Source organism: Gekko japonicus, unplaced genomic scaffold, assembly GCF_001447785.1.
Source record: "Gekko japonicus isolate JY-2015 unplaced genomic scaffold, Gekko_japonicus_V1.1 scaffold1450, whole genome shotgun sequence".
NCBI classification, from domain to species: Eukaryota; Metazoa; Chordata; class Lepidosauria; order Squamata; family Gekkonidae; genus Gekko; species Gekko japonicus.
Window position 1 is genome coordinate 240,855 of NW_015163132.1, and position 27,049 is coordinate 267,903.

The 27,049-nt window shown below is 42.4% G+C and overlaps 1 protein-coding gene across 1 annotated transcript in view; it reads left to right on the forward strand.

The window, feature by feature from the left end:
• The window catches only part of EPHA3 (EPH receptor A3), a 306,093-nt gene that overhangs the window by 108,304 nt on the left and 170,740 nt on the right, over nt 1-27,049 (forward strand). The window contains exon 4 of the mRNA XM_015406944.1: nt 21-250. Coding sequence (XP_015262430.1) covers nt 21-250 — 230 coding nt within the window. The remainder of the gene's footprint in view (nt 1-20; nt 251-27,049) is intronic.

Below are 27,049 nucleotides of genomic sequence, written 5' to 3' on the forward strand. Positions count from 1 at the left end.
TGTGTTGCCTTAGTATCAGTGCGAGTGTACTTTAAAAAGTGCCCTTTCACTGTGAAAAACCTGGCCATGTTTCCAGATACTATTCCTATGGACTCCCAGTCATTGGTGGAAGTGCGAGGTTCTTGTGTTAATCATTCCAAAGAAGAAGATCCTCCCAAAATGTACTGCAGTACAGAAGGAGAATGGCTAGTTCCCATAGGAAAGTGTTTGTGTAATCCTGGCTTTGAAGAAAGAGGTTATTCCTGCCAAGGTAATGTAACTCATTTTTTTTTCCAAAATATTTTATTGGTGGTTATTTGAGTTGCTCCAGTTTAAAATGCTCTGGCAGTTTAGTAAGTCATTATTAGTCCAGTCCTAGCCTCCTAGCACCATTGTTGGTCCAGGAGCTAGAAACTAATTGCATACTGGGCTTTCTTGAAGGGGTCCACAGCTCTCCAGATCTTCCTTACCTGTCAACTTCCATCCTGCCAATATTGCACGTGCATCTTGTTTCTTGGTCCTGTGTGTTGTTTTGCCCATTCCTGTTTTTTCTTAAGCCTTATCTCTCTTTAGTTCTATGTCTTTTCTATCACTATATATTGATACATGTGCCCATTTCTCTGATTGGTAAGAAGTTCCAGGGGCAAGCACTTACCTGGGTTGACTCTTTTTGAGAGAGGAAATATTGAAGACTTAGGAAATGAGATGTGTTACCATTCCTTTTGTCATGAAAAGTAGGATGGCACACAGTGGTCAGAGGCCAGTGCATGAAAATGGCTGCCAGTTGGTGATGTGTTTCATGAAGCTAGTTCTAAACTTTATCTTAAAGGGACTTCTGTTTTCTGCAGCACATAGTCTTAAACATTTCAGATACTAATGAAAACTGAAATTCTCCTTCAGAGAGGTTTGCACTTCAAGATGCAGTCACACTATAAATCATGAGTAATTATGAGTAAAATACTAATGCATCAATTACTCTAGTTTCTGTTGTTTTATGGGAATAGCAGATAGTCATATTTTGTTGGCAAACTATAGACATGCAGTAAAGTGAAACACAAGCTGTTTAAAGAATAAAGTTGTATTAAGAAGAAAACAAACTTTGTAAGAAAGAGGAGAGACAAAAAGAAGTCTAACTGTCTAACTAACTAGGAGACAGTCAGCAGATTTAGGCTGTGGTCACACACACTAAATAATCTACTTTCAGTACAATTTCCAACTGGATTTTACTGTGTGAACTGGCAAAATCCAGTTGGAAAGTGGATTGCAAGTGGATTATTTAGTGTGTGTGACTGCAGCCTTAGAGTTCTCAGCAGGAGCAGGAAGGAGACCTAACTGAACCAATCAGGAGACAAGAAGGAAACTATTTGAAAATAGTAGGAAGTCCCTAATCTCGCTATGGTAACTAGTTGTTCCTTCTGCTGCCCCCTGCAGGATGTTCTTGTCAACTTTTCTACCTAAGCACAACAGGCCTTGCATATTCCAACATATTTAATTCCCAAAGCATCTCAGACTAGCAGATGAAGCCAAAGGAGGCCATCTTCTTGCAGGATAATCTTTACTTGGAGACATTCTGCCCATGGAAGTTTCCTTCTGTGAGTGGAACATTCCTCCATGAGCAGAATAATCTTATTTAGTTCAAATCTCTTTGGAAGATCCTGAACCACAATCTTGGTGCTGCTCCTGCGAAAGCAGCAATCTGAACTATCTACCCACCCCATGTTTCAAGGAATTCTAGGAGATGCACATTGTCTCTGCTTCTATTTTATCCTCACAACAACTTTATACTATAGTTTAAACTGAGAGATGATTGAGGGTACAAGGTTATGTTAACATTCGACTGCATGGCTGAGAGGACTATGAACCCATGGTAGCATATTGACTCTCTTTTCTTTTAGCCTAGCACACTTAATTGAGATGAAGGTGTGGTATTTCTGTCTGAAAGTAGTGTGTTTACCACCTCAGACCAAATGTTGCAACACTGCCTGATCCAAGTTGCTGGCATAAAGCTTTCTAACTGAAAGCACTCTTCTGAAAAATGTAATGTGACAGTTTCCATGTTAAAGGTCTTTTTGAATATATGCAACCAGGGTTCCCACTAAAGTGCACACCCATGAAAATGTGCATGGATTCTCACCCCTCCACGCACAGCTGTCCATCTCAAGTGTAGGGGTGCTTCCTCTTAGGGGACCCTGAACTCCAACTCAGCCAGGGCCTGCAGGTGGGCCCTTGCTCACATTGCTAACAAAATGCATCACTTTCTCTCCCCCCCTTTCTGCTCATCCGGTGGTTAGGAAGGTGGGAACTGTGGCCAGTAAGGCAGAGCACTCCTTTCTGAAAGGCACTTCCCAGGTCTAATGGAGCATTAGGAAACCCACAAAGGAGGGTGCCAGAAACCAATGAGGAGCTAGGAGTGCATTTCTGAGCTGAGGGAGGCAGGCGGTGATGTTTTGAGGAAGCGAATCTCACGCTTTGTCTCCCACCCCCACCCTGCTTTTTATTCATCCAGTGGCTTTGCACCCCCACTCCCCTCAGCAACAGAGAGAGCCTTGCTGGGTGAGGCTGAGAGTTGGAGGAGAGGGGACAATTCCCCCTTATCTACTGGGATTCTCACCTAAGGGAAAGCGAGCAGGCATGGAGCCACATACCTTAAAAAAGACACAGACTCCTACCAAAGCCCCTCACAAAGCACAGCATGGCTCATCTCTTTGTTTTAAAAGTCAGTAATCCATCAGTCTCTGTGGATTAATGCATCTGTGAACTCTTGATTAGTGTTTCCACCCATCAATTCTGACTCATCAATTTAGCTTCCCAAGAGAGGAAAGGAAAGGGGAGGAGAAAAGGAACAAGCATGAGGGGAACAAATAATCACTATGACTAACAATTTGGTTTTAACCATCCCGGTTGCTTTTCAAACGTGGGGTAGCCATTAGTGTTTGGTGAGTATAGGAGACCAAATCCTTCATTGGAAGAAGATTTTCCCCCTCCCATTGTCTTGAGATGAAAAAACCAGCATTTCTCTTTAAATTCCTGTGGATGAATTGGAGATGAGTACTGCAGCTTGGTGTGCATGTTGCGTGCAAAGACCAAAGTGGGAGAGTTCCAGGAAGTATAATGTTAATAAATCCCTGGGTTTGACTTGCTGTAAATGTGCTTGGAGAGCCAGAGGGTGAGAATAGTATTTTACTTTCTGGCACCTTCTAACAATGAAGTAAGCTCAGACAAACAACTGTTTGTCTCCCCACCTCTCTTTTCTCTTCCGAGGCTGCCTGGGAAACTTCTCCCTTCCTGGGAGATCAAGTACTTTTGATGGCTGATGCACTTTGAACTTTGAAGCTTAGAGAAGTAGGTCTAGAAGAGGAGCAGGTAGCTCAGGCAGTGCCTTCTCTTTCTAGAGCAGAAGGAAAAGCTGTCTTTGGCTCTTATATCTCTTTGAGTTTTCTTGTACTATTTGATGAAAACAGGCATTGTCCAGGTGGATTACATTAGATGGTCATTCTCCCTCCAAGTAGTAGTTAAAATAGCTTGTAGGTGCAGAAAGGAAAGCACTAGGAGCAGCTTACCCACCCCCCTCCGGCTCACCTAGAAATGTGTTTATTTGTTTTCTTCTCGCAGACCTCTGGCTATAGGATTCTCCCTCCTCCAAACATCCAATTGTTTCCCGTCTTAATATGGGAATGAAGGTGACATCTGTAGCCTCTGGTGATTGTTTCAAGGTGCCTGCATGGAGTTTGCCTAGTGTGTGCAAAAGTATCGATGAATTTTAGGTTTAAGTAAAAAACAACAACAACAAAACAAAAAACAAACCTCAGCAGGAAGCTTAATGCTTTATTAAATGCTGAGAAAGCCATCCTTTGTGCAAAACATTTTTACATGTGCATCTTGCAAGAGAATTCTCAGTTACAAAGTGCAAACCCAATCAGTCTGATCCTGGTTTTGGGAAATGAATTCCCATTGTGGAGTGTGTATTTGTTAAATGAACTAAATCTTCTAGATGTTTGTGGAACTTTTCAAGCCTTAAGTGCAGATTGCGAAAGAGGTTTTAGTTTGATGAATGCCATCAAAACTAGGATTTGAAATCAGCTAGATGCACATCACCTGGAGAACTTAATGAGAATTAAACTCCATATGTCAACTGGGAATAATATTAATTTTGACAGCGTTTTCAATTTTTGGAAAACAGAAAGTAAGAAGAGAGAAGTTAAATTAAAACATTTTCTGTAATGATAATATAACAATAGTTTATATGTTATGTTTTTATGTTTTGTAAATTTGTAAACAGAATTTTTTTTAAAAAAAAGAAAAATGTCGGCCTGCTCACAATTTTAAAGCTAGCACCATTTTTGGCTCATGGGGTAAAATTTCTGCTCATGAGACTGAACACCTTAGAAGGAACATTGGGTGCAACTGCTACAAATACATATAAACAAGTGCTACTACAATCACATCTAAACAAGTAAAAATATCATCAAAATTAGTTTCTTAAGCTCAGAACAGGTATTTTATTTCAGTATTTATACCTCCAGATGAATCCTATTTTTAGAGACCATGCCTGTTGACTTTAGACAGCAAAATATTACTTTTGACCATGAATGTGAAATGTAAAACGGGACTCTGATCCTGCAATCATTTCTTGGTATCCAGTGGAGCTGCCCTGCGTTTTGATTTCCATTCCATTTGTTCAAGTGAGCTTTGTATGAGAAGGCCATTAACAAAAGTGACAGGATATTCTGGTATGCTCTGGTTTTACATACAATGTCCTGCTGTCCTGACAGCTTTTATCAGGACCCAAATTTGTCAAATATTTTCACTAGGGTGTGATTTAAGTAGCACTTTAAAAGCAGTTGGTAACCCAATCTCCTCCCTGCTGTTGCAGTCAGTAACACAGCAGGAAGAAGGCTTGGAAACCAGTCCAGTTTTTCACATACCTTTTGACTGACCAATGCAGCTCTGTGTCTATGTTTGTTTGTTTTTTAACCTAAAGCTAGCAATTAAAACAGCTATTCCATATGCAGAGCAGATCAGAAGTGGGCAGGCAAATTTGACATTTAATTATGAGTAAAGTAATTTGGAGAAACATTTGGATCATACCTGAAATAGCAATGTAAATGTCTGTGGATAGCTTTTATCACACTTGGAATTTTTAGGCAGCTGCCTCTATTAAGATCAATTGGCATTAAACAAAAAAGAGAAAAAACACACAGGACATACAAAAATATATATTCAAGCAAGTTCATGCAGTCATTTAATAGCCTTCTCTTTCAATTTAAGATGTAGGAGTAATGGTCAGTCTTGACTGAAGGAAATGGGATGGACCATAAATTTTTATTAACTTCTCTGCTTAATTATCACTGCCTCCTCACACACTATGGATTATTTCACTTGGTTGATCTTGATTTATAACAGCTTTCTCTGCTCACATCATTTTTTTTTTGCATTTTGATCATAAACAGTGTGATCCCTCCCCATATTTGCTGAAAATCTGTTTGTTTAATAATCTAAGGTGGGAATAAAGATCTTCTTTACCACTAGTGTGTTAACTGTTTGCTATTTTTTGAGGCACTTTTGTCCAATTGGTTATTAAATGCCTCAATGGCTTCCTACCAGAATTAGAATCTAGATAAGAATGTTGTAGCCCTTTTACATAATTTGAGTCCAGCAGAACCTTATAAGCCAACAAATTTTTTCAGGAGATAAGGTTTTGTGAGTCAAAGCTCACTTCATTGCATGGAAGGTTTTGTGGGCTTTGTCACACAAAACCTTATACCCTGAAAAAAAAATGTTGATCTCTAAGATGCTACTGGACATTTTGCTCTGCTACTGTGGACTAATGTGGCTACCCATCTGAAGCTCTTTATATAACATTCTGGCAAGAATGAACCTACTGGGGGATCACAGCAGCAAGCTCTCTCCCATGCCTAGGCCCACTAACCGGAAGATGTGCAAAGGTCCTACATGGATACAGCTATACACATATAGAATTCTATTCCCTCAGCAGGGAACCTTAAAACTTGTAGGTCAAGGCTGAGATGGGTGCTGTCTACTCTCTCCCCAGTATGTCACATGAAAGACATATATGTCTGTTGTTTTTATCTTTGACGCATCCTCCTCTGCTCTTTGAAAAAGTCTTTTTGGAGGCTTAGATCACCCTTAGATGGGTGGGTGCTCCACTAAGAAGACATTTGTTCATATTTTTTTTCAAACTGAAACTTCTAAGATTTTGGAAATTTGCCTTTAACTTTGCTTAATTGTGAACTGTAAAGCGTCATCCTATTGACAAAACTATGAAATCTGAGTACATGAAACATAGGGCTTGGTCCTGTAAAAATGTAAAATTCTGCCCTATGTAATGAGAGATATTTATGACACAAATATTTCAATAAACAAAAAAATTGGTTACGTTCTAGACAAGTGTAACAAATTTCAACCTTATAGTTTGAGTAGAAGAGATCTGAACATAACTAACATCACATTCAAATTCATTTTCTCATCTATTGACATGGACATACCAGTTCATAGCACACACACACATATATGCACACAAGTATAGCATATAAACAAGCATGTCAGGAATGTAACTAAAGAAGCAGATTAAACTAGAGATATTGCTGTGATAGCTTTGAATTATATTTTATTTTATGGCAGAGCTTTACTAAGATTTTAAATAATTCTGTATCTGGTTTCAGGTTGTATTTGGTAAAAAAAAGCAACACCCCTACTATGAAAGCAAGATTAGCAATAAATAATAAACTAAGGTTTTGGTCCCTGCTTCTTTCTTGTTTCTAATCTTAGTAACTTGGGTTGTTTTGTTAGGCTTATTTTTGCTGTGTATTTCTACCCAAATAATATAGAAATAAGCAGTGGCTCTGAATTATAAAACTATTTTTGTCAGAAGTGACATCAATTCAAACTAGATTTATGATTAGCTTGGAAAGGTGGTATGTTCTCGCTGTGAATTACAGGAACACATTCTACAAAAACCAGCTGTATTACCCATAAGTTTATCTTAGTTTCTCCAGTAGAAATATACTGCAGTTTTGAGGAGAAAAAAACCCAGGCGACATGGGGTCTTATTTATACCATTTTTTTTCAGATTTTCCCTTGTCAGTACCATATGTGGTATGATCATAGCTGGCAAAACATTTCATGTAGAACTCTACTTAGATCATGTAGCTGATTTGTTCAGAAGAATTATTTGAAGCATTTACGAGCATGTCCCTCATCTTTTCAAACTGTTCTGTCAATTTTCAGAAAATAATGTTCAAATAACTAAACATTAATTTTTGAAAGTGCTTCACTGTGTTTGGTGAAAATGAGTGAGATTAAGATATGAGATTAAGTTCATAGTTACACAAGGGCTGCATTGAGTTGTACAAGTCATGCATCATTGCGCTCTTCCCCTTTCCAGAGGGTCCTTCCTCAGTTCTGTCTGTGTTTGGAGTTATTGGGCAATCCCTCATTAGTTCCAGATTGGAATGTATAAGAACTAACAAGGGCTTATGTTACAACATTGACAGCTGCTACAAGACTTTGATAGGGAGCAGTAGTAATGAGCAGTGTACATTTTGATAATTGGTGAAAATGCTCTCTAAGTAAGATCCATTTTGAAAGGTGAGCATGGATATGCAAGCGTCATCGTTAACTGCTGTTCTTTTATGAAAGTACAGTGTTGCCAAATCATATTGATGGCAGATGTCTAAATAACCACTAATGAAATGGTATTTGCTTTGATTTACAAAATTTTGTGTTGATTCTTCAACATTCTTAAAGTTGACTCTTATTCTGCAGGAGTTGTTGGATAATCAAACTTTGAACTACGATAATTATTATTCCTCGTTTAAAGTGCACCCATAGTGCCTATATTTGATAGTCATTATATGTTAATAGCATAATATGTATCCGTAATAAGTAATCAAATTATCATCTCTTGTGACACTATGGGAAGGATTGGTGTAGATTTTTAAAGGATTTGTAGTTTAATCAATAAGTGCCTCAGCTACTTTGTGGATCAATAGACCAGTGGCAGAATGAAAGCAAAATCCTCTCCCAAACAGATTCAAGTCCTTTAAAGGCCATTGGGGCAAAGTACCTTACTGCCATACATCTTTGGGTTCAGTGACTGCCTACTGTAAGGTTTGATGTGATTATTTAGAGCAGCTGCAGTCTGACAGGAAGCTTCACTTTGTACAAAGAAAGACAAAAAAAACCCCCAAACCATGATGAAGCACAGCATAAATGAGAGTCAACTCACATCAGTGGGGTGGGTGAAGAGTGACCCTTTAATTATTGTTGTATTTTTCAGGCTTTTGTATTACCTGTCCTGGCATAATGTCAGCTGTCTCATTTGACTTTATTATAATGTCTTTCTTCCCATTTTATTTTTTGAATTTTTGCACAGAGATAGGATAAGTCTGTAGTAAACTGTGCATGAATAAATTCGTAAAACAAACATAAGGCAATAGTAAATACAACATTGCACCCCATGTCGGAATAACGAGAGAGACAACAGTTTGGAAGTAAACAAGGGCCACTTTATTAACATTGAGGCAAGGGACCAGCTAAGCGAGCACGGAGCAGGCAAGGCAGGTGTCATTCCCCTGACCAACCTCCTTGCCCTTTTCTCGGGCGGGTCACCCATCTCCGGTCTTGAGCCATCATTCTGGCTCATGACCAGCAGCCCAGCAAACTGGTCACCACCTAGGAGCATTTAGGTGTCGACCACCACAACCAAGTATCCAATCCACTGCCCTCAGTGCAAGGTAGGCGAAAACACCTCCACCCATTCAGCCAATCCTGGGTAGAGGCGAAAAATTCCTAACTGGCCCCAGTACGCGACCAGCCATAGCCTACACTAAGAACAGGGTGGGAGGGTGGGCAAGCATGCAGAGCAACTGTCATCGGGCAGGAGCGAAACCTGGCCTTTTCTAGCAGAGCCAGCTGTGCCCCCACCGCCCATGTCAAGACACACAGCGTCATGCATCTGTTGCTGCCCCAGCCTCCTCCGGGGTGGCAAAACAACTCCTGGACCTCCAGCGGCTTTGCTGGGAGGCTGGGAGCTGCATAACCAACGTTTTCTGGCTCATCACATATACTCAGAATGCAAGGCAGGAGGGAGTTTGCAGAATCTCTAGGAAAACACTGATAATTCAGAAGACAGGGGGGACACCTGGGACTTTGAACTCATGAGAATTCTGGCATTATGCAACAAGGGTATCAGAGTTGTATAGTGGTTAGAGTGTTGATCTATGATGAGGGAAATATGGGTTCAGCTCCCTTCTCATCTGTGACTTCACCAAGGGACAGTCAATATATCTCAGTATCTCCTATTTTGAAGGGTTGTTGTGAGTACAAAATTGAGGGCCATGTATATCACTATGATAAGGAGCTGTGGTGGCTCAAGTGGTTAAGACGCTGAACTGCAGGCTGTGGAAGGTCAGTAGTTCAGCAGTTTGAGACCCGGGTGCCGCAGGATGGAGTGAGCTCCCATCTCTAGTTCCAGCTCCTGCCAACCTAGCAGTTCGAAAGCAAGAAATTGCAAGTAGATAAATAGGTACCACTTCGGTGGGAAGGTAACAGCGTTCCGTGCACCTTGGTGTTTAGTCATGCCGGCCACATGACCACAGAAACATATTCGGACAGCGCTGGCTCTTCGGCTTTGAAACAGAGATGAGCACCGCAACCCTAGAGTCGGATTCGAATGGCTTTCGAGCAAGGGAACCTTTACCTTTACCTTATAGCACTATGAGGGCATTTGAAGAACAGAAGGCTAAATGTGGGATAAATTGACAATTAGGAGTTTTATAGTAAGGTAATGCCTTGAAATGAATGCAGATGTTAAGGTTAGGTGGAAAAAAATTGTGGAATATTTTTTCATTGCTTTTCTCTTGTACAAAGGGCTTGGCCATAAATTAAGATTTGCACAACAGCAACAAGCATATAGTGTTACCACCATATTCTAGAACTGTAGCCAGTCTCTTGGGCAGATGTTTATTCAAAGTAGATTGTAATGATTTCAGCAAAGTATTCTTCCTTGTATATTTGCAAAGAAGTATATCCTTCTAGATCATTGGATACACCTAAAGAGAAAATGTGCACTGTTCTTCCAGGTTTTTGTTGTTTATTTTAAATAAGAATTGAATAGACACCAAAAATTGGATAAAAGTTTATCAGCATGGAAGAATTTAACTCTTCTTTTTCTACATTAGCAATGGATATAAGATAGATGTGAATTTATAAAGACTTGTAAAACTACATCAATCACTTCTTTGTAATCAGATATATTGTATGTCTTGACAGTAATCATTTCAGAGGGGTCAATATGACACTATTGAGGTTGCTGCCTTAATGCCAGGCATGTCAACCATCCAGATTCTTTCATAATTAGGGATTACTGCAGAGCACATCAGTTACCCATCTGTCAAGAAACCAGCCATCTTGTTAAAAAATTCGCAACAGTCCTATTTTTAACAGGAAAAGTTTAATCAAGTTAAAGCGAAAGAAAAACATTAGGCTGAAACTGATATAATTTATGATTTTGTTTGTTGGCAAGAAATGAAGAAGAGTAGGTTTTTATATTCCACTTTTCTCTACCTTAAGGGGTCTCAAAGTGGCTTACACTCATATTCCCTTCCTCTCTCCACAACAGGTACCTTGTGAAGTAGGTGGGGCTAAGAGAGTTCTGAAAGAACCATGACTGTCCCAGGGTCACCCAGTAGTTATTCATGTGGAGGAGTGGGGAATCAAACCTGGTTCTCCAGATTAGAGTCAGCCGCTCTTAACCACTACACCACACTGTAATATACTGTACACTACTGCACATATCAAATTAAAAATATGTAATATCGTAATAATTTTATTTGTTACCTGATAAAGCAACACATACATCTTCCGTTATAGCCTGGTTTTGACCTTCCATTTCATATGGCTTGTGAACCGATTTTACTTCTTGAATAGTAGAAGCATTTCAGCCACAAAGTGTGTTCTGAAGCTCCCTATTTAATATTATGCTAATATAGGAAGTGTAGTTGAGATACCTGGTATAAGTGGATTCACAAAAGAGGAGGGGCTATTTCATATCTTAAGTTCCTTCCTTCCTTCCTTCCTTCCTTCCTTCCTTCCTTCCTTCCTTCCTTTCTTTTCCTGAGAGCAGGTTAAGTTGAAAGAGACTGACTAGGCTCAAAGTTATCCAGTATGTTTCATGGGAACAGGTATATGAACTTTGGTCTCTAGTTCTAGTCCAACACTATACCACACTGGCTTTCTAACTTTTAAAGCACAACATTCTGCCATTTGGGTGGGAGGAGCTGAGGTGAAATGAGCTGAGGTCTATGGGATCAAGTAATGAAATTCAGTGAAGTGGATCCTACCCCTATCCTCCCACTCCACTGTGCAAAGTTTGAAGCCTTACTCTAGCCTAAAGAGCCCCCCCCCGCCACCTTAACCAGCTCTTGAATAAGAAAATGGTTGGATCCACTTTGCTGTGTCAGGAAGGTAGCACCTGATGCTAGAGGACCTTTCTACCCTTCTTTAAGGATAATTATTTCCGCAGGCAAGTTTTACTAGCTGAGAAATTTGTGCACCAAGTCATCATATTTAGCAATGGGCTAACACTGTTTGGATTGATTTGGAATCACTTCAGTATTTATAAGCTTTCCTGACAAAAGTTTAGAAAAGGCTTATCTGTTGGGTCTTACCCAGTATTTTCTCTCCCAACATAACTCCACTGTGTGAGTCACTGCCTAGATTTGAGGGTGTCTGTTTAGTCAGGTTTAGAACCTAAACCAGAATCTTTTAAGATTGAGCACCGGTGAATTTTTCTTCCTTACACGTAGGCTAAATTTGGTAACTCTGACAGTTAGGGTTGCCAACCTCCAGGTAACCCCCCAGAATTACAACTGACCTCCAGATGACAAGAATCTGTACCCCTGGGGAAAAAATGACTCCTTTGGAGGGTGGACTCTGTGAAATTCTACCCTACTTATGTCCCTCCCTTCCCCAAACCCTGCCCTCCACAGGCTCCACCCCCAAATTTCCAGAAACTTCCCAGCCTGGAGTTGGTAACCCTACTGACAATGTATACATATCTTCTGACTGCGCATTATGACATGCATCTCACAAAGTGATCAGTGGTATGTAGAAGTTCATACTGTAGCATATTTCTTAAAGATGCCACAAGATCCTTATTTCTGTTGTTATTGCTAGCCATTTTTTAAGAGATGTCGCTGATTAATAGTCCAGGATAGCCTTTAAAAAAATCATAGGGAATGGATGATTCCGAGATTTATTTATTTATTTGCTTATTATATTAGATTTGCTAGGCTGCCCTTCCCTACAAGTAGGGCTTAGGGCAGCTTACAACAGAGTGATAATAATTAAACAACATTAAAACCATTAAAACAGATCAATAAATAGAAACAGGAAACATATATCAGATGGCAGAAAATCAGCTTCCCTAGCCTACTTGCGGGGAGGGGTTGTGAGGGATGGGAAGTGTATGAGTGCCAGGTGTCCTCCCCCGTCACTGTCCTCAACCAAATGCCTGGCAGAACATTTCTGCTTTACATGCCCTGCGGAAAGGTAATAACTCCCGCAGGGCACGGATGTCTTCTGGCAGAGAGTTCCACCAGCAAGGGACCAGGGCCAAAAAAGCCCTGGCTCTGGTTGAGGACAGCCAGATTTCTCTCAGGCCAGAGACCATTAGGAAGTTCTTGTTTCCTGAGAGCAGTGCTCTTCCAGGGGCATACTGGGAGAGGCAGTCCCGAAGGTGTGTAGGTACTTGACCGTTAAGGGCCTTGAAGGTCAGAACCAAAACCTTGAACTTGATCCAGTGCTTCACCAGAGGCCAATGCAGCTTGTGCAGCACTGGTAAGATGTGTGCTGTCCAGGGGATCCCAGTAGGGACCTGCGCAGCTGCATTCTGGATCAGTTGGCACTTCCAGGTCAGGCACAGGGGTTGGCCCGTGTAGAGCGAATTACAGTAGTCTATCCTGGAGGTGACCATTGCATGGATCACCGTGGCTAGGTCGGGGTGAAACAGGTAGGGAGCCAGTTGCCTAACCTGGCACAGTTGGAGAAACACCAGCCTGGCAACCTTCACAACTTGGGCCTCCATAGACAACAAAGAGTCCAGAGTCATGCCCAAGCTCTTGACAGTCTGTGCTGGTGACAGAGGCATACCCTCAAGAGTTGGGAGTTGACAACCCAACCAAGGCAGCCAAATATCTTTCAGAAAACATTTTTTCACCTCAGACTGTATCCCTAGGTTACATACTCTCACATATTTGTAAATAATGTAAATACTATAAGGATTTTGTAGGTTTCTATTGCTCCATCATCGAAAGAAAACTAGTAGTTGCTTCTTATCATGTGTAAAAGTGAGAAACATGAGTACGCACGTGCGCGCGCGCGCGCACACACACACACACACAGAGATCTATATCCTTGAGATATAGTAGGTTATCCTCAGAAAGCAAGTAGTACTTTGACATGATACGAGGGTTATTTATTTATATGTCAGCAATTCCTTCCATAATGCTGCACGCAGCAACATTTTCTGAGCCTCAGAATAATGCTGTGAAGCAGATTGCAGTTATTCCTATTGTATAGAGGACAGTGGAGTTTTATTTGGCTGGTACTGGATGGAGTACAGACTATGTGAAATGCTGTGACTGTAGCCAAGTGTTTAAAGGAATTTATGATGGCTGTCAAGGTGAAAGTCTTATTGTTTTGCTTTGTTTTAAAGAATAAGACAGTTCTCATATGTACACAATGTTATGTATACATGATATTGTGCCGAGACACAAGTTGTACAATGCTCACATTTCTTTTCTTTTTTGTTGAGTGAAAGAAAGATGATTGCTAATCGAAGATAGAGATGCTGGCATGTTTGCCTTTAATTTAGCTACCATTCAGAGGTTCATTTTAAAGATTCATGTATTGGGGGGGGTGTTTCCTTAGCAAGTGAGGTATGTTTACTATTTGCCAGACAGCCCAAACATAACCCTGAGGTTGATGTGAGATACTGTGAAGGCCGCTGCTTAGTGAGTGGCTTCTCTTGAATGATTTAAAGTGGGTGTCTGAACTGAGTCAAGTGAGGTAGGGGATTTTAGAAGTCATTTCCCACAAACACACTTTAATGCAGGATGTCTGCTTCTTTCTACTCCCATGATTTTACATCAAGATATTTCATATTGGTTTTGACACTGATTGAATGAAGGGTGTTAGAGCAACTCTATAGTATCCTTACTAAATAATACACAACTTCCTGCACTGATGTTCCTTTTTACACCATAAAGTTTTAGGGTTGCCATCCTCCAGGTGGGGACTGGAGACCTCATTGAATTATTACTGGTCTCCAGAGATCAGTTTCCCTGGAGGAAATAGCTGCTTAAGAGTGTGTACATTTGGTATTATATCCCACTGAGGTCCTTCTCTTCTGAAAACTTCTCAAAACACCACCTTTCTCAGGCTCCACACTCAGATCTCCAGGAATTTTGCAACCTAGAGTTGGCATTCCTAAGTGTAGAGCTTTGGGAATATATGCTGTTGGGTGGAGCAGTGAAAAACTTAATTTGCATATTGGGAGGACTGTGTGTAGTGAGTGAGTGGGGAAAAATTCAACCTGGGGAGGGGGTGGAGCAAAGGGAGGCCTAGTTATTTGTCTCTCCAAGGACTGGATTGCTGAAAGGCCTCAGCTGAAGAGGCTTTTGTCTGGTGTGGGCCCTCCCTTGATGGACAGCACTTCTTCTGGAGGAGGTGAGGCCCCAGTCATATCTGATTCCTTCTCTCGGATGGTGAGGAGACAGGCCCTGAGAACTTCCCTTTCCACTGGAGGCCTGCCTGCTTCAGAGGGATTGTTTTTTCCTTCCTACTGGAGGCCTGCTGCTGAGGGACTGTGACTGGACCAGCTCCAACAAGAGAATAGTAGTTTTGGAACACTGACTACTGGACCTTTGGTTTGGGAAGGGAAAGGGCTTTGGGGGTGGGAAGTACATTGCCCCCCCCCAGTTTGACAACAGTTTGGAAGTAAACAAGGGCCACTTTATTAACTATTTAACATAACATTGCAGCATGGGACCAGCTAAGTGACCACGGAACAGGCAAGGCAGGTGTCACTCCCCTGACCAACCTCCTTGCCCTTTTCTCGGGTGGGTCACCCAGCTCCAGTCTTGAGCCATCATTCTGGCTCATGACTCATGACTGGCAGCAAACTGGTCACCACCTAGGAGCACCTACCTCTGAAGCCTGACAACTTGCAGGGAGGATCATACCCTAAGAGGTTCCCAGAGGAGGTGATCACCATTCCCCACTCTGGACCCTATTAATAACTGAAACATAACCTTAAACTTTGCAATCCTGCATGTAACTCCTGTAACAACACGTTTTCCAGTGACCTATCTGCTGAATCTCGCTATTGGAATATCCCATGGCTGCTGCTGTTGAAGCTGCTCCAATCCGGAAGGTGGGAAGAACCCACCTAATTCCAATCGGACCAGCGCCTTCTGGGTCAGGGCCCAAAATTGAAACTTGGTGAGGCGAGTGCCATCCATGTGACGAAATAAAAGGCCTACACTGGGCATAGCTCCACCTCGGAACACCGGCCCAGCTCAATGATAAAACCCCTGCCCAGCTGGTCAGTCTTTGAACGCTGAAGTGTGATCCGAACTTTGGCGTCCAGAATGTGGCTATCACGCTGGTCCAGCACTAGGCCAGATACATCCCGGCGAGAGCCAGCCACCAACTCACTGATCCACAGTGCCCCAAAGAAGGCAACCAGTGATGCCGCATGGAACAGTGCTGCCTCATAGCCATCTTTGCAAAGTGTGTGCCACTGTGCCTTGAGCCCCATCAGCACTGTTGGGGACAACGGCTCCCTAGAGTCTACCACCTTGCCACCCTCCCTTGAGCAGCCCTCAAGCATCTTCCTAACGCAGAAGTCGCCCGTCTTCTCCTCAAACCCCGATGCCTTGCTGGCATAGGCGAGAGATGACAGCTTGCTCCGAATGGAACGTGCTGATAGGCCCTTACCTCTCAGTGACACACAAAACTGCATCAGATGGGCTACCGGTATGGGCCAAACTTGTCTCAGACCAGCTTCTTCCCTAAAGGCCAGAAACTGCTTACCCGCCCTCTTATACGCTCTCCGAGTTGAAGGGGCAAGATCTAAACTTATTGCCTGGTCGGCCTCAGCCCGCCAATCTGCCACACCTCCGCCAGCATCTGAACCAGGAACTGGTCGGCTTCCGAAGCCAGCTGGCAGAATCTCTCCATCTGTTTGTGGAAGAGAGCGTCAGCGACCCCGTTACTGACCCCCAGGACATGCCTGGCCTTGAACAAAATATTGTTCTGCAAACAGCGGATTGTGAAGGCTCTGACTAGGGCCATGACCCTAGGAGACCTGGACGTCAATGAGTTAAGCATGTGCACTGTGGACAGATTGTCACACTAGAAGTGTATAGTATGGTTGGCAAGCTCTGCAGAACAAATCCACACTGCTATGACAATTAAAAAAAATTCCAAGAAGGTGAGGTCCTTGACCCACCCTACCTGGAACTATTCCTCGGGCCAGTCCTCAGCACACCAATGTCCATGGAAATAGACTCCAAAGCTAACTGAGCCAGCCGCGTCAGATGTGACCTGCAGTTCAGCTTTGACTAAAAGGTCTTCTCGCCAAAAGGAGACCCCATTGTATGAGTCTAAAAATTCCTTCCATACAAGGAGGTCGTCCCTTATCCCATTGGTGACTCTGGTCCTATGGTGCGGGAGATGGAGACCCTTCATGGACTCACACAGCCTTCTAACAAATGCCTGGCCGAGCCAAAGTGGAGTTGCCGGATCAGCTGCTGCAACTCGAGCAAGGTAATCTTTCACATCCTCCTGGCCGAGTCAATCCTGGCCTGCAGCGCATGCAATTTGTCCCCTGGTAATCTACACAGCTGCCCCACTGTGTCAGTCTCTATCCCCAGGAAGACCAAGTTTGTGGTAGGACCCTCTGTTTTTTCCTGAGCAAGAGGAACCCCCAGCTCCTCTGCCAGGCCCATGAAGCTTTTCAGTAGAAATTCACACTGCCCAGCACTGTTCCCTCTAAGCTGAGTTAGTGTGAGCTAGTTCACAGTTTTTTAGCCTCTGGCTCACATATTTGTCTTAGCTCAGGAAGGGATGGCTCCAGAGCAAGCTAATCTATGCAGCAGCCAAATCACTCGCTCACAAATTTAATGCCAGTAGCTCACAAAGTAGAATTTTTGCTCACAAGACTCCACAGCTTAGAGGGAACATTGCTGCCCAGTATCTTTCCCCCCTGCCAAGAGGAAGTCATCAAGATAGTGCGTAGTCCTGTCCTGTAATGCAAGGCCCATTCTAAAAAGGAACTGAACCTCTCGAACACAGCACAGGAAACTGAACAACCCATGGGAAGGGTCCTGCCCATGTAGCATTTGCCCTCAAAAGTAAAACCCAACAACTCAAAATCGGTTGGGAGACATGATCTGCATCCATAAGTGCGGATGAATCTGGTCCCATCTCAGGGCCAGATTCATGGCTGCCCTCATGCTGAACTCCTCATCGTACTGCAGCCATGCAGGGCTCGGGAAATCAGTGTAACCTTTATAAATGATGTCCATATAATGGAACATTGCTGAAGCCCTCCATGGCTGGTGCCTCACTATCACTGCTGCATAAATTAAAAACCCTGGGTACCAGTTAGCCCAGGTCCTGTCAACAGTGCGCCTCCTCAAGCGCTCCTTCTCCCGTTCATCCAGGTCCTCCTTATCTTTCCCCCCCAATTCCCTGTATAACAGCTTGAAGACATCCACAAACTCTCCTTTAAGGATTTTTTTCCCTGATGGCAATGGAGAGGTGGTTTCCAAGTGGCAAGGCTTAGTCCCTAAAGGGAATGGCACCTGCTGGAACTGATTCATATCCTAAGCCCCCCCCCCCGATTCACAAAACCAGGCCATACACCCTGCGGAGCTGGGGGGGCCACACTTCCCAACCCAGCATAGGGTGACAATCTGCCCGGCATTGGGTGCCCAAAACTGCCTTGTGCTGTGTGTGCAGGGTATCCCGGGGTGCCTTGAGTGCCCGGGCCCCAAGGCCAGTATGTCCCACCCTGGCTGGTGTTTTCCACCTTACCTTCACTCCTTGGTGGGCCTTTATAAAGCTCCACCTGGAGCTCCTCTGTCCCCTGGCTCTCCTGCTTGCCATCTGCGCGCTGCCTCTGAACCAGCTGTCCTGATATTGATGCCATGTCGCCCTGTCTGTCCTCGATAAGAACTAAGCATGCCAACACCTGCACCTAAAAAGATTGTTTAGGCAGAGATTTAGCCACATCACACGAAGGAGGATGCTCGCCCTGTCGCCTCTCACAGGCCGCCAGTATCTCCAGGATGGCTGCATTGACAGGGTCCTGCTCATCCTCATAAGAAGAGTTCAAGAGGGTGGGCTGCTTTGGCGGCTTTTGAGTAGGTTTCTTTGGAGCTGGCTGCTTGCCATTGGCAATAATATTGGCAATAAGGGCCCACGCTGCTCTAAATCAATTTCAAATAGCAGGCCTTCCCGAATCAGCCACCTCAGAAAATACTATCGAAATGGCCGCCTCCTGATCCCCACTCAAAATGGCCGCCAAGAAGAAACCCTCCACAAAATGGCCACCAGAAGCAGACCACCCTAAAATGGCTGCCTCTAGATGGCACCACTCAAAATGGCCACCTAACTGCTACTCCCTAACAGCCAAGAAGGGAATGTTTATAATAATTGGCCACCGGGGGGGGGCAACGACCACCAAAACCACCTATGGCTGTTTATTTGAATTCCCCTGATGGCATAGCCAAGCTTATAAGCAGGCTTGCCACCAATGGCCACTCCTTTATGGGCTACTGTAAATACACCCAGTAAATGTGCCACCACAGCCGGGTTTTTTTTTTTTTGCTGTTCTTTTTTTGGGGGAGGGAGACACTCAACAACTGCCACTGGCTGTGACCTCCGGTGATTGCCCCCTACACTGTGTGCCGCCCCCAATGGATCATATCCTGACCTCTGGGTTGAGGGCCTCCCAGAACCACCCTTCCCAGAGCTGCTACTGAACGTCGCACTGAAAACCGCCACCAGCCCTAGTGGCGAAGGAAATGCAGCCACGGCTGCCTAAAAGGGGGCCACCGCTTGCTGCCACCCCAGGAGACGCCACAAACCGCTCCTGCCCCTAGGAGCAAAGGAAATGCAGCCCCAGCTGTCTAAAAGGGGGCCACCGCTTGCTGCCGCTCCTGAAGACTACCAGATGCCTCTCCTGTATCACCCGAAGCTGCTCAGGCTCGCTGCGCCAGACGCCTCCACAGACCGGGCCCCCAGACTAGCAAGGTAGACCACGACCCTCTGTCCCCTTCCGTGCCCGAAGCTACACCTTCAAGCATGAGCCTGTGACTGGGCGGGAGCGGAGCCCGGCCATTTAACCGAGCCAGCTCCGCCTCCCCACCCATGTCACGACGCAGCATGTTGCAGCTCTGTTGCTGCCCTGGCTTCCTCTGGGGCGGCAAAACAGCTCCCGGACCTCCAGTGGCTTTGCTGGGAGGCCTGGAGCTCCTATACCCTATGTGCAGAACTGTATTTTTCTTGTTGTAATAAATATTTGCTTTGCTTAAGCTAAGGTGTATGAGTGGGAGGGGGGCTTTAAGAAAGGAGGCCCTAAGCCTTGCCCTTATTTCCAACACCTGGGTTACATAAGTGTGACCCTTAATATGTTTACTCAGATACAGGGATGGACAACAATATAATTTAGACTGTAAAACTGACTATACTATATAGGATCTGTGATTTGATTTATAGGGAATTTTAAAATAATAGCAATAATATGGAACTACACAGGAGAAATCAGAGTGGCCCTTGATAGCATCTCTGTAATGAATATAGTAATTATTGCATTTTAAACCTTCTTTCACAGCCACAGTATCCACTACTCACTGATACACATTAGCATTATGTGTACAGCTATTGTGACATAGCCCCACATAGCTAAAGTGTAAAACGTGCTTACTATAATAATGGAACTAATCTGAGAGGCTTCCTAACAAAATGAACCCATTTAACCTTACATGGAATGCCACTGTTAATGTGTTTGCACCAACAATTCTCTTAAACTTGCTTATTTTTGAGACTAGGGAGCAATGCTCCCTCTAAGCTGTGGAGTCTTCTGAGCAAAACTTCTACTTTGTGAGCTACTGACATTAAAATTGTGAGCGAGGGATTTGGCTACTGCATAAATTAGTTTGCTCTGGAGCCATTCTTCCTGAGCTGAAATGCGTGAGCCTTCCTGAGCTGAAATGTGTGAGCCAGAGGCTAGCTCATACTAACTCAGCTTAGAGGAAACACTGCTAGGAAGTAGAATTTTAAAAGAAGTAAACTAAACTACAAGAATCATGTGTCAGGTACACACTTTTAGTCTGACTTACCAGATAGCTTGTTGTGAAGATAAAAAAAGGATGCATGGAAAATCCGCAACATCATAAGTTTCTGGAAGGAAAAGTAGTAGGAAAATGTAAGAAAATTCATACATGGGGGGAAAAAGAGAGGGAGAGAGAGATCTGTTCGTGGAGCATTATGTTCTGTTTTGTTAATTTTCTTAATGTGGGGAAGATCGTATACTATGGTTATTGTCCCTTGTATTGGTAGTTATTCATAAGATCAAAGCATTCCTTCTGTGCTTTGTTGCTGTTGACATGACTTTTTACTTCACCTTCTCCTGCTGTTACGGACCTTTGGACCCTCTATGGCTGCTATTTTTTCTCTCTGATACCAATGATGGTGTTGGGTATTACATAAGGAAAGAACATGGCAGGGCAGGAGGGGAGAAGTACAAGTTTTTCTTTCTTGATAGCTGTTGCTGGCAAGGAATTTAACTCCGGACTGATGTTTGGAGTTGATGGGGGTGGGAGCTGGAGGGTTTCATGAATAAGATAAATGACTGCAGGTTAAAGTCCCATCAGCTTGGAAAGACCATGAACAAAGTTATAGTTCTTTCCTTGTGGCCTGACTTTCATTCACATTTTCCAAAACAAATATAAACTAGATTTACGTTTCCAAAAGCTTGCATTCTAGGGCTACATTTCTCATCTTCAACAATCCAGTCTAAAGTAGTGGTACAGCTGCCATTTGATTTTAAATGTATTCAAAAGGCAGACACTAATGAGGCTTTTTAAAATGAATCACTTCTGGATGGCAAAACATTTACACAATAAGATATTAAACGGAAACACCATTCTAGGTAGTGGTAAACTGGTTTGGGCCCTCATGCAAGACATAGTGAGTTTTATATGGATAATGATCCAGGTAATGGGGGTTCTAATGTATTAACCTTTCGATATAGGAAAGCAGTTATAAGCAACTAACACTGAGGAAAAAACATTTGCATGTAATAATTTTTGCTTCCTGGCTTTTTAACATTAGTAGAATAATGTTTAATCTACTGATCTTGGAAGAATAGTATCAGAGTATATGTGGTTTATAATGTGAAAAGGAAATTAATTTAAAATTGGAGCAAGTTATATTGCTGGATAATAAACCCCCTTGTAGTCAAAAGTAATAGTGGAAAGTCCAATTTAAATATGAAGCATGCAGCTATTAAAGGGGGACATAGGTCAAAGAGATGGGAAATTGATGTTAAAATGAAGAATTTTCAGTTACATGAAGCCCACAACAATCTTCCAGCAAAGGATGTTTGTGTTTACTTTGACCCTAATTTAAACAAATTCAATTATCTTTCTTTGTAGCAACCATTTAACTTTGAAGACGGTTTGAAATGTTGCACAGAGCTCTGTTTAACAGTGATCATTCAAATTATACATTAAATTATGGCAATGTAACCTGAATGGATGGCTTTCATTAATGCTTTTGTAGTTTGTATAATTTCCCTACTGTTTACAAGTTGAGTGTTTTGTTGTTTTTTTCTCAGAACTGCAGGACACTTTGCAGGTCAGAGTGTTCCATCAGTCAAGTATGAAAGAATGTCATTCTTCAAGTGTTTTGTAAGCCATTGTTTGGCTTACAAGATGCCTAAGATAATGTTCTGAGGGTTTCAACTTGGCAAGACTAGTGAAACAATAGTATATGATCCTATAGAGAATATTATTTAGTGCCAAAATGTTTTTCTTTATCCAGGCTTTTAATTGAAGAGTTGATGTTTTACCACCGTTTTAATAGGATGTTTTAGCCTAGAAACTGGGAGTTGCTTTATTATCCATGCTTTTTAGTGGTCTGGTTGGTTGTTTTATAGTGGCCATGGTGGCTCAGATGTTAAGACGCTGAGATGTAGACCAGTTTGAGACGCTAGTGCCTTTTGACTCTGGCCCCAGCTCCTGCCAACCTAGCAGTTCAAAAGCAAGAAATTGCAAGTAGATAAATCGGTACCGCTTCGGTGGGAAGGTAACAGTGTTCCGTGCACCTCTGCGTTTTGTCGTGCCGGCCACATGATCACAGAAACATCTTTGGACAGCACTGGCTCTTCTGCTTGGAAATGGAGACGAGCACCGCCCCCTAGAGTTAGATTTGACTAGCTCTCGAGCAAGGGAAACCTTTACATGGTTGTTTTATGCTGGGTTTTAATTAAGTTTGTTTACTGTTTTATGTTTTTATTATGTTTTGTTTGGTAAGCCACCTTGGGCAGGTTCCCTGAAGAGGTGGCATAACGATTCTCTAAATAAGTAAACAATGCAGAACAAAAATGTGTTGTTCTCTTGGGTATGCAGCACAGAATTATCAAGAAGCTTGGCAAACAGTAAGAACTTTTCCTGAGTTTGAATTCAGACTGTTGTGACAAAGCCTTAATAGTGTTTTCCTTTGTGTCATGAAATCATGGGCTGGATCCTATGAATCTGTTCCACTAACATTTGAGCCTGACTCTACTGGAGCAAGCTTCCTTTCCCCAGCAAAAGGCTCCTCAATTAATAAATACATTCATAGGATCTACATTCGTGTTTCATGGCTTCCTGGAAAAATGTGTAAGCTTAAGGGATGGAAAACCTTGTTAATTGATCTGGAATGCTCCCACATGCAGGTTACCTACTTTCACATAGAATTCCCCTTCCCCCTATAAATGTGCTTTGAAAGAATGAAAGAAATCTGTTCTTTTTTACCAGTGCTTAACCATGTCAGGAGTGTGCACAACAGTTCAAAGTATTAAGTTGTATAAGAGCCACATGTAGTGGTTCACATTTAGCTGTGAAGTGGGAATACTCTATCCTAGCCCTTTTAAGTATATTGCAGGACTGAATCTATTTAATAGAATATAGTACTACTACTGAAATTAGCACCATTTAAGTACCTAAGGGATACAACTTCATGTAAATTGTGTTATAAATGAATTTTGTTTCCCAGCTCACATACATTATGCCAAATGAATTATTATGAAGGGGTATACTGAGCAACCTTTACACAGTTAAAATATTTTGCAGCTTTCCAGTCACATCTGGTCCAATGATGTCATTTCTGGGCTTAGAGAGATAGCCATTAACTATGATATACTTTACTTATAAACACAGGGCTTCCTTTCTTGGAGTCATGTGAATGCTTTACATATAATTGTGCAATTAACTTTATATAAGGCAGACAACTTTCAGGCCCCCCACATTGACTCAAGACTATAGCATAAGTAGTGTTAGCCTCACAAATTGTTTGATCGTAATAGAGAATAGGAAAATCACTTTCTCCAACAACGAAGCATGTTTGAGCTAATAAATCCATGTAGCCTGAAAATCTGTACTTAAAAAAAATTCTACAAGACGACACTTGGAATACAATTACATGTTCTGCATTTTTAATATCCTGGGGACATTTCTTCTACAATGTGGACAATTTTTGTCAGTGCCTTGAATTAGGCTACAAACAGTAGCACACTGCTTACAGGAGTGTCTCAGATACTTTAGGTGTGATATACAAATGAGTTAAGTTCTGTTGTATTTTCATGTAGCCCACAAGATTATGATTAAAATAATTATTAAAATCCTGAAGAGCTAGAAGTTTCTTTAAAGTCTGCACTATATGCTTGTGATGCCCATGTCTTTAAGACCCTCTACCCAAACCAAGGACGAGAGACTTGCAGGAGTATGCTGTAAGCAAAAACCTTGCTCCCTCACAGTATATCACCAACTCCAGAGCAGGAGTTTCATGTAATATACCGTGAGACCCTGACTACACCAGTACTGTGAGTTCTTTTTCGGGATCCAGGGTACACACCAAACAACCACTGCCTTCTTAAAACAATGAAGAAAATTTATTAAAAGAAAAGAAACAGTAAAAAGAATACAAGTATCAGTACAGGTTCAAGTTTCCAAGTACAAAAATAAAAACATCTAAATAGCCTAAACTATACTTCTTCCTAGTTACAGGAGGAGTCTCATGTTACAGGCATAAAAATAAGCCTTACAAAGGCAAGATACTTTCTTCCATTCAGTCAAAGTTGTTAGAAAACTGGAACAAAAGTCCTGCAAAGAAGCACGCTTTAGCAAAGCAAGGAGCACAGAGCTACACACCCTTCCTTCATATCAAGCATGCTTCTCTAACCTGGTCTTCTCAAGCCAATTATACAGTTACTTTGAAATAAACAAGATAATGACTTAATGGTCTTCACTAGGGGTGTGCATTCGGATCTAACCGAGCCACAAATATACCTGAAAATCCTTATCGGTATTTTCTGGCTTCCGGGTATATTTTGGCTTTCCAAATGTGTCTGGGTTTTCTCAAGAAAACTGGGGAAAATCCCAAGAAAAACCCGGTTATATTCAGGAATTACCAGTAGATCCGAAAACAGCGGAGAGGCAGGAGCAGATCGTTTGTCAGGCTTCTACTGCAGTCCTTTTAAAGTTTAAAGGGACTGCAGAAGACAGCCCAAGGATCAGCTGAGCAGAGGAGAGCAGACTGTTCTTGCTGGCTCAGCTTGGGGCTGGCTTCTCATGCAGCCAGGTTTAAACCAGCCCCAGAAGCTACTGTGGCACAGCAGATGCTGGGGCCAGCTTCTCTTGCAGTGTGGTTTAAACTGTGTGGCAGAAGAAGCCCTCCCAACCAGGTCTGTGTGTGGTGAGGAGTGACCTCCCCAGTACATGCAGATCCTGGGGCCAGCTTCTCCTGCAGCACAGTCTAAACCATGCTGCAGGACAAGCCATCCCAGCCAGGATCTGCATGTTGCAGGGAGAGACCTCCCTGTGGCATGCAGATCAAGGCGCCAACTTCTCCTGCAGCTCAGTTTAAACCATGCTGCAGGAGAAGCCAAGCCAGCCCCAGGGTCGGGCTAGCTTTAAAAAAAAAAAAAAAGGTATTTTTCTTCTTGGGTCTATTGCACTCAGAAAAAATTGAGATTTCTGAAGAATCCAGGATCCCAATACCATACCGGTATTGGGATCCAAGATTTTTCAGAAATACGGAAACTTTTTCGGGTCCAATAGACCTGAACTGAAAAATACCAATTAAAAAAATTGCACACCCCTAGCCTCCACTTACCTAGCACATTAACTCCCCTCTGCAAAATGCTTTCCCCACCTCCTTTCACGCACCCAAGGTCAAATTGATTCAGATGACCATTAAGGATTTTCTCTTGACACAGAGAGTGCCTTGGATGGCATATCTTTCAATTAAACATGTTAAAAGCACTGTTAATCTTTGTTGCAAACTGAAACAGGCTGGGAAACAAATCAGGCCTGAGCATGATACTGCTGAAGAAGCAATCCGTTTTTTTCAATTTAAACTTTAAATGTGGAACTGGGGGGGGGATGTCTTTAGCAGTGCAAGGGATTGCAGTGGAATCTGCTAGTAATATTTTGGCAGCCTGGAGGGTTCTTCACCAGTCATGAATTTATCAGCTTTTTAATCTGGAGGCTTTTAAAGTCTTTTCCCATAATGATAATTTATATGAATGAAGATCATCGTGATGCATTCCCAGTGTCTTTTCCCATACTGAGTTACCACTATAAGATAAGGAACAAGTATACTACCATAACAGTTAGTACAACACTGTCCCAAGTTGTGGTTTGGTGGTTCATGATTACAGCACAGTGCTGAAGGCAAGCTGGTAGGGAATGGCCAGTGCCTGGATGGAAACCACCTGGGAACCCAAGATAGGCTGCCTTAAGTTCCGTGGTAGAAGTGGTGATGTCAGTGATGTCTGAGAATCACTCATCTACAGGTTATGGGGGTGTGCAAATATTACTTTGAAAGCAATGTGTTTTTGGCATAACTTTAACACACATATGATCAAAGATTTGTCTTCTTCTTACTTTCTACAGTTACTATTCTTGGTTCCAGCGGTTTTGCTTCAGTTGAATGTTTTTTTATTGATGTAGTGCTTGCACTGAATGCCAAATTGGTGCACTGCATTAATCTACAGCGTACAATTCTATATATCTCAGGCTCTATATCATCACTGCAACAAGCCAAATATGAGTAAAACTGAACATCTGGATCTGTAAACCTCAGGGCCAAATTCCAATTTGATATCAACATGAAACTCCATTGACCTGAGTTGATTTATGAGTATGGAAGCCAGGAGTCACTTTGGAGCTCATAGTTTATCAACCCTACTACCTGTAAATCTTCAGCCCCAGATACTATCAATATGGCATTTGTAAAGTCTATAAATCAGACTGCATCATCAAATGTTACTAATAAGCAGGAATAGTATTTGAATACCAATGAATATGGATTTCATTCCAAAATTAATTCAAGCATAACATGGAATTAAAATAAGTATTTTAGGGAATGAGTGCATCAGGCAGAGATGAGGTAATTAGGTAATTCATAATAATTCATAATAGACCAATCCTAAAAGTTACTTATGCAACAGACAAAGCCTTTGGATGTGTCACAACAAAACCCTCATGCTATACCATTATTACAGAGATGGCTGTCCAATATACCCAAACAAAAGTTTTGGATCCCTGTGTTTTTTTTTATTTGGCTTCTTGCTCAGACCTCTAGGGCCACTTAATTCTTAGCATAGGAACATATGAGTGTGCTCTTTTTCATTTCCATACATTTTGGTCGTGAACTTCTGATTTTTCATTGATGGCATTCCCAACTAGTTTGTTTTTCATTTTACAGA